Genomic DNA, 11,731 nt, shown 5'->3' on the forward strand with positions numbered 1-11,731 from the left:
ACAAAGAATATAAAGGCCAGTAGTTATGATGGAACATAGAATCAATGTGTAAGTAATCACAATAAAAACTTGGAAGCGTCTTTACCTTCTTTTTTTGTGTGGAATATGCTTGGCTAGTCTATACTTGTGCAAGTTCATGAGAGAGATTCAGCTAATTTGGTATTCATGTACTTGTAAAATTGGTTAGACTCAAATTGATTTAGTACCTGTAAGCACCTTCACATGTCTGGCTCAGAACCAGCTGCAAAGAGAGATTTTTTTTAAACTATTTGCTCACTGAATGATTATCAACAACACTAGTGTCTACAACTATATATGAAAAGTCAAGAGGAGGTTCACACACCTGGACTGGCCTCGTTAAAACAGGCTACTTCTGAATCAAGATGGAAATCATCTAGCCGGATCCAGGAAGTAACCAGCAGCATGAAGAGGACTGTGAACACTGTGGGAAAGGAAATGTCTGGCTTGCAACATCTCTAACAGTAGATGTGACATGTTCACATCTGGACCTAAACCACCCAAGTGACATTTCAGATGTTGCAAGCCAGACATCTCTTTGCCACAGTGTTTGCATTGAACAAGCCTTCTCTTCTTGTTTACCCAAACTCCATGCTCATGAATATCAATGGAAGTACCAACTAGATCATAAAATAAAGAGAGAGCGAATCAGGACTTACAAGCATGTTACGATTCTCACAAGCCACAACAGTTTGTGAAACGAAAGAAGAACATGCATCAAGATCAAAAATTTGAATCCGGAACTTGATCTCACAATGATTGATATCTTGCATGTTCATGGAGAAAGATAAGGGAGAGTAAAGAACCATGATGAAAAATCATGCATGATGCTCAAAGCTTGCATCTTTAGTGATAAAGAAAGATCAAAGCAAACAAATTTTTGTACAAGACTAATTTGGAACGCAATGAGAGGTTACCTGAGTGGCTGAGTCAAAGCTTCAGAAAACAGGAGACAACAAGACCCAGAAGAGAAACCAAACCCTTGTTCTCAAGAGAGTGAAAGCTGAAGACTTGTTCTGTCTCTGTAGATAATTGTTATTAATGAAGGTCTTGTCTCCTTGACAAAAAAAAAAAGAAGGTCTAGTCTATTTATAGTATCGTCTCTTATTTCTCATCAACCCAAAAATAGAAAGATGAGGCTTCTAATCACCCTTTTAATATTGCAATCTTGAGTGTATATGTTTGTCATTAAAGTAGACTTAAAAGAATCCTTAAACAACTTGAATTCAGCAAGCAAATAAAAGGGAACATCCTCAAGATACTACATTACAAACATCTACTTTTGAGTGTGACCACCTGCTTGCTATCTCTCAGGAGGATCTTCAGATTCAGTGTTGTTCTCAACCCTGCGACGTTTCTGAGGGGATTCACATTTATCATCTTCGGTTTCGGAAGCTATGTTCTTTGGCTGAGACAGAGAAGATACTTCGGTTTTGGACATGTTTTGACAATCTGACAATAGTGTCTGAGAAGAGGAAGAAGAAGAAGACATAAGCATTCCGGTTTTGCGTTGCTCTTCCAACATCTTTTCCAAGTACTTAGCATGCTCTTCTATTCGTAGCTGAAGCACCCTTTGCACCTGCACGTTCATCATCAGTTCACAAGATTGGTTTATAGTAACAAACCTTGAACTAAAGTGTAATCTGTATTACCTCGAGCTGTTCATGCAATTGTTTTTGAACTTCCATCTGCATACGCAGAGCTTCAGTTAACTGCATTGCCCTGTCCATGGAACAAGAGAAATCACTTCCAGTGATAATGTTAAAAGCCAGTGCCAAGAAACACAATGCCTCACCCTTTCTTTCTCTCAACAGCTTCACTATTACTCAGAGCCAGTTTCTTCTCTTCTGTGTTAACATTCTTTTTCTCTACAAAGAAAACAAAAGGTTAGTAGTTATGTGTGTAAGTAATAACAATAACAAGTTGGAAGCTTCTTTACCTTCTTTTTTCTCTGGAATATGCTTGGCTAGTCTATACTTCTGCAAGTTCATGAGAGGAGATTCAAGCTAATTCGGTATCATGTACTTGTAAAATTTGGTTAGACTCAAATTGATTTAGTACCTGTAAGTGGCTTTTTACATGATAGATCGTCAAGCCCTCAACATTCATGAGCTTCAGAACAGCCTTGGGAGTAGCCTCTACATGTTTTGAACCAACACCGGTTAAGCAAACCAAAGATATATAGCTAACCAATAGCAAGCAAGAGAATATCTTTTAAGTGCTGCCTACATAGTTTCTTAAGGTTAAAAGTCTAAAACTCACTTTCAGGGCCTTCAAGCTTGTCCACAGACTTTAAGAAGCTCTCGTGAAGCTCAGGGGTCCATCTCATTCTCGGCTTGTGGTTTGATGCTGCTGCTGAACCAGTGGACACTGCTCCAGTGACGCATCTTTGGCTTTGACTCATTCCAGTCACTGGATTTGATGAAGAAGCCAATGGCGTTTCATAGATCTCCTGATTCAAACCCAAAGCTAAGTCCATGAGTGGTGCAAACTCATAAGAGATGGAGAGAAACTTACATCAAGCCTAGGAGTTTCGGAGCGGTCTGTGATGGCAAGCTCAAGTTCATCAGACAGGAACTGCAACTCCATTTGATCTGATAAGCAGTAGCTGTCATTTGAACAGTCAAGATCATGAAAGGCTCTATCAGAGCAAGCATCACCGGAGAGATTAAAGAAGTCTTTGACAAGGGTGTTGTCTCCATCAACTGGATTGCTCATATCTTCACTGAAGATAGATGGAGATCTTGCAGATTCTACACCAGAAGGAGGCTGGATATTAGTGGAGGGGTCAGGGAGGAAAGGAAGAGTGTTTCCTAGATGTTTATGAGCATCCGAGGTTGAAGATGATGATATGTAAAGATTTGTGCAGAAGGTGGAGGACCGTGAGAATGTGCCTTGAGGACTGTTCTTTGGCCATGGTGAATCTGGAGATTGTGATCGTATGAATGGAGAGTTTCTGTTTTCTGGCTGGAGATTTAGAAAGTTATGGACCGGAGATAGTGAAGACGAGCAAGGTTGATGAAGTCCTTTATTGCATTCGTCTTGTGCCGTTGAGACAAGCCTATGACTGTTCATGGTTTTGCTTCAAGTAGCTGAGGATCAAACATAAATGGAGTCAGCTTGTGTAAGTTAATTAACATGTTAGTGACAAAGGATTGAGTCAGATTGTGTAAGTTAACTTCCATAACAAGGCATTCAGGATCATCCAGTGTTTCTATCTTTGACTAAAATAGCCAAAGAGACCGAAACTAAATCCAAGCAAAAAACATAACAAGAGTTTACATGTTCATTGTGAACTAAAACCGTTGACCTAGATGGCTTTTGAGTTTTAAACCTACACATCCTAGAATGAGAGACTAACTAGATTTTTCCAGATACTTGAGATAATGCAAAACGGCTCACCGACACATGAACTTGCACAGATGACACAGATCAGGTCTGAAAAAAAAGACACTGTGTCTGGTCGGAAACGAAAAACGAGATAAACGAACAGATAAACTGAGAATGCAAGATGAAGGAGTTTGGAGAAAGAAGACTAATAAGTAGAACGAGTCAAAGACAAAAACATAAATCATTTTTTATTTTATTAAAGAACAGAGGAACAGAAACGGACCTGACAGGATGATAAAGTCTTGTACTTTGCGCAACTCCTGTTTCAACACTTTCGAGGAATGATCCCCAAATGTGACATCAGAAGCGGAAACTTTCTCTGTGAAAATAAGAACAAAGAATTAGAGGAAACACATGCCTTGAAAGAGGAGCGGGTGATGAAGTTTTATCTGAAGGAATCAGAAAGCAAGAGAAGAAGAGATGGCTTGAAGGAAGGAGACAAAGCAGATTTGGCTATGGAGGCTTACGAATAGCCATCTAGGAAGTGTACTTCTTGATTGGTCCCCGCCTCACCTCACTAGACTTTCTTTCTCATACCACGCGCTCTTACTTTACGTGTAGGTCACTTACTAATTGGAACCGTTTGTTTATCTACCACGTCGGATCCAAGTGGTTGTGCGGATTGCCACACGCCGTTTTATTTTTATTTGTTTTTCCTTTTTTAATTTGATGACGTCACACCGTACCATGTTTTCTCTTGTTAATCATCCTTCCTAATTAGTATTATTTTTTTCTAGCTAGTGCTATTTGTTTAGTATATTAAACTATATAGTATTTGATCCAAAAAAACTAAATAGTATATACACAAACAAAATCGAGATGATTGACATAAAAAGATAGATATCTTTGTTTTTGTTCTTGTTCATTTCTTGTATATTGTAATAACTGAATCTATTTATATATTTTTGCATATATAAAGATGAGATGTACCATATGTTTTGTAATGGTCTAATATTATTCATTACAAGGAAGCTGGAGAATTTACAAATGCTAACTTCACTTCTATATTACTAACGGTCGATCAAAATAACTTAATACGAATATGTCTTTGTGTATACTTTAAAAAGACACGAAATATAGTTAGGATTGCACATGTTTTTCATAAATCTTTCGTTTTTGTTGGTTGTTTTATTTTGATTTGCATTCAGACCATTTATAGTTTGATTAATTGAACAGTTGTTTGATGTAAAAAAAGAAAAGAAATATTATATTAATTAAATGAACAAGATATCGGTTATGAATACATTTTTTTTTTCCACCTGAATAATTTCATTCCAAACGGAAAACCACATGTTGTAATACATAAGCTGGCGGCTTAATCAAAAAGCCCCAGAACCAAAAGCTCACATGAAGGCAGCAACTATAACCCACATAGGGGCGACTTAAACCCATAACAGGGTGACTTAAAGAAAAAACATAAAACTTAAAACGCTACTAGATCCGAATACAATTAACATCTACGCAAGAGCATATAACAAGAATACTAGCAAACTTTAAAACTATGAAAAAGGCCAATGATCGGGAGTTACCGCTGCTGCTCATAGCCCGCCACCTAGTAACCTCCACTTCTGCACCCAAACCACACTTATCGCTGCTGCCTCGCCCGCCAAACGATAAGACCAAGAACCGGAGCCTTCTAAACTCGACAAGGGGAACCATAACTAGGTCCACGCGCCTTGGAAACGGATGTGACGTAAACAAAATGTCCAAATTCCTACGATAGAAGCTCACCCAACACACCATGAAGATGATGCCTTGCCAAACAAACCTCTCCAGAATCATTCACGGAAAAGAAGCAATAGCAAGTAAACACTGAACACATTAATCCTAGAGGGAGGACTGCTAAAATCAAGTGACACACTCCAAGCATAGAATCAACCACATCCTTATTTGAGCAGGATCAAAAGAGAACCACCAACAAAACTCACCACAACCATCAAAACGCTCACTCCTTTGGTGCATATCGATTAACCACCATTTCTCCAGTAAAACCACCATTCCAACCCATAGCCAAAACCTGAACAAGGCTGTTCAGATTGAAAATTCGGCCTTGACGTTAGCTTGCATAACGAAGACACCAAGTCACAGGTTCACAGATTCAGGGAACCAAAGAGACCATCCTCTGTTCACCGCCCGTTACGCCACTCCTCCAACCGTCTCACCGCCTCTGGGGAGGCTAGATCCGAACTTGAGGAGACGTCTCTCCTGATCACGCGCCGCCGTCTTGACAGATTCGCCAAGATCCCAAAAGGAGAAAACTGGATCTTACTACTCCGTCAGACCTAAAAGCCGACCCTCATCTTCGCCATTCTTCCTTGAGCCTCGTCGTATCTCCACAAGAAGCCGGGACCGTCTCTATCGACGAATAGAAGTCTATAGACAGGTCACGACAGCACATAGGTTCTTACATGTCGGCTGAGGATAAACTTAGAAGGTGAGAGCAAAAAAAACGAGATTAAGGGGAATAGGATGCGCCTCCGCCACCGATGGCTCAGCGACGGAGCTAGGGTTTCAGTTTAACTTACTTCTTTTTGAGAAACATACTAGAGCTATTTTAAACTATTTGAAAAACATCTTTTTTTTTTTTGGGCAAACTACTTGATTGATATAAAATAAAGTTACACTCCAACAGGAGGGGTTACAGATAAACGAAAGGCGTTCTTTGCCAAAGAGTCTGCAACAACATTATCTGACCGGGAAACAAAGGAAAAAGAGATAGAGTCAAACCGACCACACAACACTCTAATATCAAACATCACACTGTGAAGAAGAACTGTCGAGGAGGAGGAGTTGAGAAGGTTGACAAGAGACTTCGAGTCAGAGAACACGTTCAACTGAAGAAAATCATGAGTGACTGCATCCAAAAGAGCAGCCTTTACCGCTAGAGCTTCCGCCACTATGGGCGTAGCTACATGAAGACGGTTGGAGGAGTAGTGTCTTATCACGTCACCAGAGGGGTTGACAAATGCCCATCCTTGCCCGCTGTGTCCAGATATCGGGTTCCATGCTCCGTCAGTAAAGCAGGAGATACCCTTCAATTCCGAAGTAGGGAGTGCATGGCGAGTACATCGGGGGGACGAGTGTTTAACCGCTTGAGAAACTTCTTCCCAAGCACAGGCATCATAGAGAACTTTACGGATCAGTTCATCTTCGGACCAAGACTTATTCTCAAAGATCAGCCTATTTCTGTTTTTCATAGGTGCCAATAAAGCCAAGGGTAAATAGGAGAGGATACCAGACTAGTAGGAGGAAGAATAATCATTATGGTGTTACTAATCAGGAGCTCTCTCATTGTCGAAACCGAGCCTGCATTAGGCTTGCACAGGGCAGGGACTTTCTCCCAAACGCGGGCAGCAAAGGGACAGGAAAAGAATAGGTGGAGTGGGGTTTCAGTTTCCCCGCACCTCTTGCATCTAGACTCGGCCTGTAGCCCTCTTATCAATAGGGTATATCCCACCGGTAGTGCTCCATTCAAAGCGCGCCATAGGAAAGATTGAATCTTAGGAGCAGTGTTTAGGTTCCATATGCATTTGCGCCAGGGATACTCAGCTGTCACAGGGGTATGGAGTGACTTCCTGGCCAACTCATATCCTGATTTAGAGTTGTACAAGCCTGAAGCATCTGGAAGCCAAACAAGTTCATCATGTTTTTTGAAGGAGCTAGGAATAATCTGGAGAATCCGGTCCTCATAAAGAGGCAAGTGTTGTCGTATAGCCATGACGTTCCACTCCATAGTGTCTGGGTGCATATGGTCTGAGACTCGTAAATCTTGGCTCTCTATAGAGGGAGGAGGTCCTATAGGCGTTAGAGGTTCTGGAAAGGCCAGCCATGGTTCAGACCACACCTTGATCTGGGATCCATTTCCGACGCTCCATCCCAGTCCCAGCTGAAGAAGGTCGCGGCCCCAAATAATCCCTCTCCATCCGTGCGACGCAGAAGTGGGGCAGTTACACTCACGGAGGGAGGACAACTGACAATACTTTCCCAAAAGGGTTTGAGCCAGGAGTGATTGCGGTTCTCGGATAAGCCGCCAGGTTATCTTAGCCAGTAAGACCTGATTGAAACACTCGATGTCTCGGAAGCCTAATCCACCCAAGTTCTTCGGTAGGGTGAGCTTAGACCAGGCTATCCAACACATCTTCCTAACGGTCGATTTTGAATCCCACCAAAACCTCGTCAATAGAGATTGGATTTGCTTGCATAGAGAGGTTGGGAGTTTGAAACATGACATAGCATAGGCGGGAATAGCGGTGAGGACCGACTTGAGTAATACTTGTTTACCCGCACCAGATAGGAATCTTGTAGACAGCTCAAGACCTTTTGTCGGATACAATCAATGATACTGTTGAAAATATCACGCTTCCTTCTACCAAAGTTCTCGGGAAGGCCAAGGTATTTGCCAATGCCCCCTTCCTTTTCCATAGCCATAGCTAGCTTCACTCTATTCTTGGTGGTCAGGGGGGTTTTAGACGAGAAGGTAACAGTAGACTTAGCGGGGTTGATGCACTGTCCGGAAGCTCGTTCGTATCTGTCCAGAATCGCAAGCAGATTTGAGCAGCTCTCTTGATCAGATCTAGTGAAGAACATAGTATCATCGGCGAAAAGAAGGTGATTGATCGGTGAAAAACATCTAATGCGGTTATGAATACATTATGTTGTTCGTTTCTAATAAAAATTGAATAAAAAGGTATTACGAATAATTAAAATATGAATGAGCCTAAAATGATAGTGACGGATCTGTGATGGAACATTAAAAAAGATTTCTTTTAGTGATAAACTAATAGTCATTGAACTTTCAAAAGGAAAAACAAAGTAGCGTGCATCACCCATCAAGTTGGATCGATGGGAGCCATACCTAAACCACACAGATAGGTCCACTTCTGCTTGTTTTCTAGTCTTTAGCGTATAACGAAGATAATTTAAATTTAATGTTCATTATAGAGAGCTCATCAAATGCTTTTCATCTTGAAATTATACAGTTTTATTTCTAAACGAAGCGAATTATTATGTGGCATACGTTTGATTCATCCAATATATTAAAATGCTATTGGTATCTTGTGTTCCCTGTTTCTTGTAACCTTGGAAGACAAACAAACTTACATGAAGCTTCAAAATATCAAAAACTACATTTTATAAATTCAACTGAAATATTCAAAACTAAACAACGGTCTGGCTTTTGGTCTATTAACAATCAAATTGTTAAAATAGCTCCATCTTTATCACTTGGCCATCTTTAATATACAATTTCTAGTACCATCACTTTGCTGGAGCTTGAATATATAATTAATGTATGCGTGGAATTTGTATAAATATGAAAAATTCAGATAATTTTTCATGTATGCATATAAAACCAAAGATGATCTGAATATGAAATTAATACTCTAATCTAGAAACACAAGGTTTGAATTGGTTTTAAACAATTTCAAACAGATGGAGAGGGAAGTGAAGAATAGGTCATGTCAAGTGGTAGAATGTCTCCATCCCTATATAGTTCAAATTTCATTTGGCAAAATATAAAAATTTCAAGTATTTCTAAAAAGTAATAATTGCTTGGTGGGGGTAATATCCAATCACTTTAGCCAAATCTCTATCCATAAAACTCGAATCTCATCATACTTGTTTTTTTGGATATATAAAAATAATGTGTATATCCACTAAAGGTTTGATAAATCAATTCTGAATTTGTTTATGCCAATACAATCCCAAAAAAGGTGACTACATTTGTCGTATGTTTCGCTTTCGACTAGTTCACGAGTTTGGGGTCCACCTAGGGATGTTAATAATGGGTTTTTACCCATAGGGTACCCGAAGCCCGGTTGAAATTTGAAACCCGAAACCCGTACTTTTAGATTTTAAAACTCGCGGGTTTTTGTTGGGCGGGTCTTGTTTTGTTTATTACCCTATCGGGTTTACACTATCGGGCTTCGGGTACCCGATGGTTTTTTTTTTTAAAAAAAAATTAACCGAAACGACGTCGTTTTACATTATATTTTACCCCAAATTTTTGTTTCTCCCGTAACCACAGCCACAAAACACAGATCTAGAAATTAGACATGCTTTCTTGCGACGATTCATTCTAGATTGGGTTCATTGGTAAGATTTCGAAATGTGTTTTTGTGTTTTGATTCTCATGCTTTAGAATCTGGTTGACTAACCATCGATTCTATCCTAATTGGTTTAGGCCCCAACGAAAGGAGTCAAAGTGTTACCAGAAGAAGTCCGTACGTGATTACCTTCCTCTTCGTTCTCTCTATAAAATGTAAGAACTATGCTTTTGTTTGTTCTTAAAACTCTCTGGAAGAACTTGAGTGGGTTTTGTCTTTGTGCTATAGATCATTGGTTGGTTGGTCAAGTTGTCCCGGACAACAATGATTGTAAAAAATCACTTTGTTCGATCAAGTACTTTGTTTTGTTAGAGAAAAAGAAAATAAAAGTTTAATCAACCATTTATAGAGAAAATTTAGGTCGTGAACTCAGGGTTTGATTGATTTTGTGCTAACAACAACATTGTTCTATGTGTGCGCATGTGTGCCGTTACGTTTGCATATTGTGGGCTTTCTTGTTGTTGTGCTTAACAGGTTGATTATCAGTGGTGGTTTGGTCTTGTGCTGAAACAATAATATTGTTTTATGTGTGCGTATGTGTGCCGTTACTCTATTCAATAATAGCTTAAATTTTCTGATTGTTTAATGTTTTTTCCAGGATGGATTCACAAACACTTGACACACTAGCAGCTCTTGAGGCTGCAAATGAGCAAATGGAGGTTGATGATGATGATGAAGCAGAAACTCAAGGACAAGCACAAAGTGAAACTCAACCTGTTCAAGCAACTGAAACTGTGAGTCATTCTAAACGCGCAAAGTCTCTTGTTTGGAACCATTTCGTAGTAGTAGGAGTAGAGGCAGATGGAAAAAGAAGGAGTCGTTGCATTCATTGTAATAAGAAGTTAGTATCAGAATCTGCCTCAGGAACATCTTCTATGAAACGGCATTTAGAAATCTGTCCCAAAAAGCCTCCGTCAAGTGGTGATCGTGAGTATGATCCGAAAGTAGATCGTGATATGATCAGTGAGATCATTATTTTCCATGATCAGCCTTTCAAATACGTTGAGTATGAGAAGGTTAGAGCTAGGGACAAGTACCTGAATCCCAAATGCCAGCATATATCTAGACAAACTGCTGGAGCTGATGTCTATAAGAGATATGAGGAAGAAAGAGAGAAGCTGAAGAAAGAGTTAGCAGAATTCAAGGGTCGGGTATCTTTTACCTCAGATATATGGACAGCTTCTACTACTATGACGGGATATATCTGTCTGACAGCTCACTATGTTGATGAGAGCTTCAAGTTGAACAACAAGATACTAGTCTTCAGTGAGTTGAAACCTCCACATACTGGTGAAGAAGTGGCTAACAAACTTATTAGCTGTTTGAAGGAGTGGGGATTAGAGAAAAAGGTCTTCTCTATGACCTTGGATAATGCTACTTATAACGATAGTATGCAGAAGATACTCAAGCATCGACTTCAAATGGCTAGCGGCAACGGGTTGTTGTGTGATGGGAAGTTCTTCCACGTTAGATGCTGTGCACACATTTTGAATCTCATAGTGAAAGAAGGTTTAGAACTTGCTGTTGGTCTTCTGGAAAATATCCGAGAGAGTGTTAAGTTTGTCAAAGCATCTGGATCAAGGATAGAAGCATTTGCAGCATGTGTTCAGAGTGTAGGGATTAGGAGTGGAGCTGGACTGTCTCTAGATGTACCAACCAGATGGAATTCAACTTATGATATGCTTGCTAGAGCTCTGAAGTTTCGTGACGCATTCACTAGTTTGAAAGAGTGTGACAGGAGTTACAAATCATTGCCTTCAGAGGATGAGTGGGATCGAGGGCAGAAAATTTGTGAGTTTCTGAAGCCTTTCAGCACTATTACAACGTTCTTCTCAGGCGTTAGATATCCAACGGCTAATGCATATTTTCTACAAGTGTGGAAAATTGAATGCTTACTGATGAAGTATGCTAGTTGTGATGATCCAGTAATGAAAGAGATGGCTAAGAAAATGAGAGTTAAGTTTTCTAAGTATTGGGATGAATACAGTCTTGTTCTAGCTATGGGGGCTGTTTTAGATCCGAGATTGAAGCTGCAAATACTTAGAACAGCTTATGACAAAGTGGATCCGAGAAACGCTGAGAAAAAGGTTGAAGTTGTTAAAAAGAATTTGAAAAAGCTTTATGAAGAGTATGGAGCCAAGTTTCAGAGTTCTTCTTCAACCTCTTCAGCAACACCGACTCCATATGAGCTTCTTACTGAGTCACCATTAGAAGATGAT

General features: G+C 39.9%; 2 protein-coding genes across 3 annotated transcripts; one reads left to right on the forward strand and one right to left on the reverse strand.

The window, feature by feature from the left end:
- Positions 1 to 1,152: 1,152 nt before the first annotated feature.
- LOC106329135 (protein PHR1-LIKE 1-like) lies at positions 1,153 to 3,840 on the reverse strand. Of its 2 annotated transcripts, none has more exons than XM_013767740.1 (8): positions 3,632 to 3,840; positions 2,536 to 3,110; positions 2,281 to 2,467; positions 2,080 to 2,156; positions 1,958 to 1,997; positions 1,814 to 1,886; positions 1,671 to 1,740; positions 1,153 to 1,597 (listed from the first exon to the last, which is right to left on the reverse strand). In XM_013767740.1, the coding sequence occupies exons 2-8, from the start codon at positions 3,091 to 3,093 to the stop codon at positions 1,322 to 1,324; spliced, it is 1,281 nt and encodes a 426-aa protein (XP_013623194.1). In that variant the 5' UTR covers positions 3,094 to 3,110; positions 3,632 to 3,840; the 3' UTR covers positions 1,153 to 1,321. The 2 variants fall into 2 exon arrangements, with proteins under 2 accessions (XP_013623194.1, XP_013623193.1); XM_013767739.1 differs by having other exon boundaries at positions 2,281 to 2,470.
- Positions 3,841 to 10,111: 6,271 nt separating this feature from the next.
- Positions 10,112 to 11,700, forward strand: LOC106330220 (zinc finger BED domain-containing protein RICESLEEPER 2-like). The gene is made up of 2 exons (XM_013768730.1): positions 10,112 to 11,640; positions 11,682 to 11,700. Exons 1-2 carry the CDS (start codon positions 10,112 to 10,114, stop codon positions 11,698 to 11,700), a joined length of 1,548 nt encoding a protein of 515 aa, XP_013624184.1.
- Positions 11,701 to 11,731: the final 31 nt, after the last annotated feature.

Source organism: Brassica oleracea, chromosome C3 (assembly GCF_000695525.1).
Source record: "Brassica oleracea var. oleracea cultivar TO1000 chromosome C3, BOL, whole genome shotgun sequence".
Taxonomy (NCBI): domain Eukaryota; kingdom Viridiplantae; phylum Streptophyta; class Magnoliopsida; order Brassicales; family Brassicaceae; genus Brassica; species Brassica oleracea.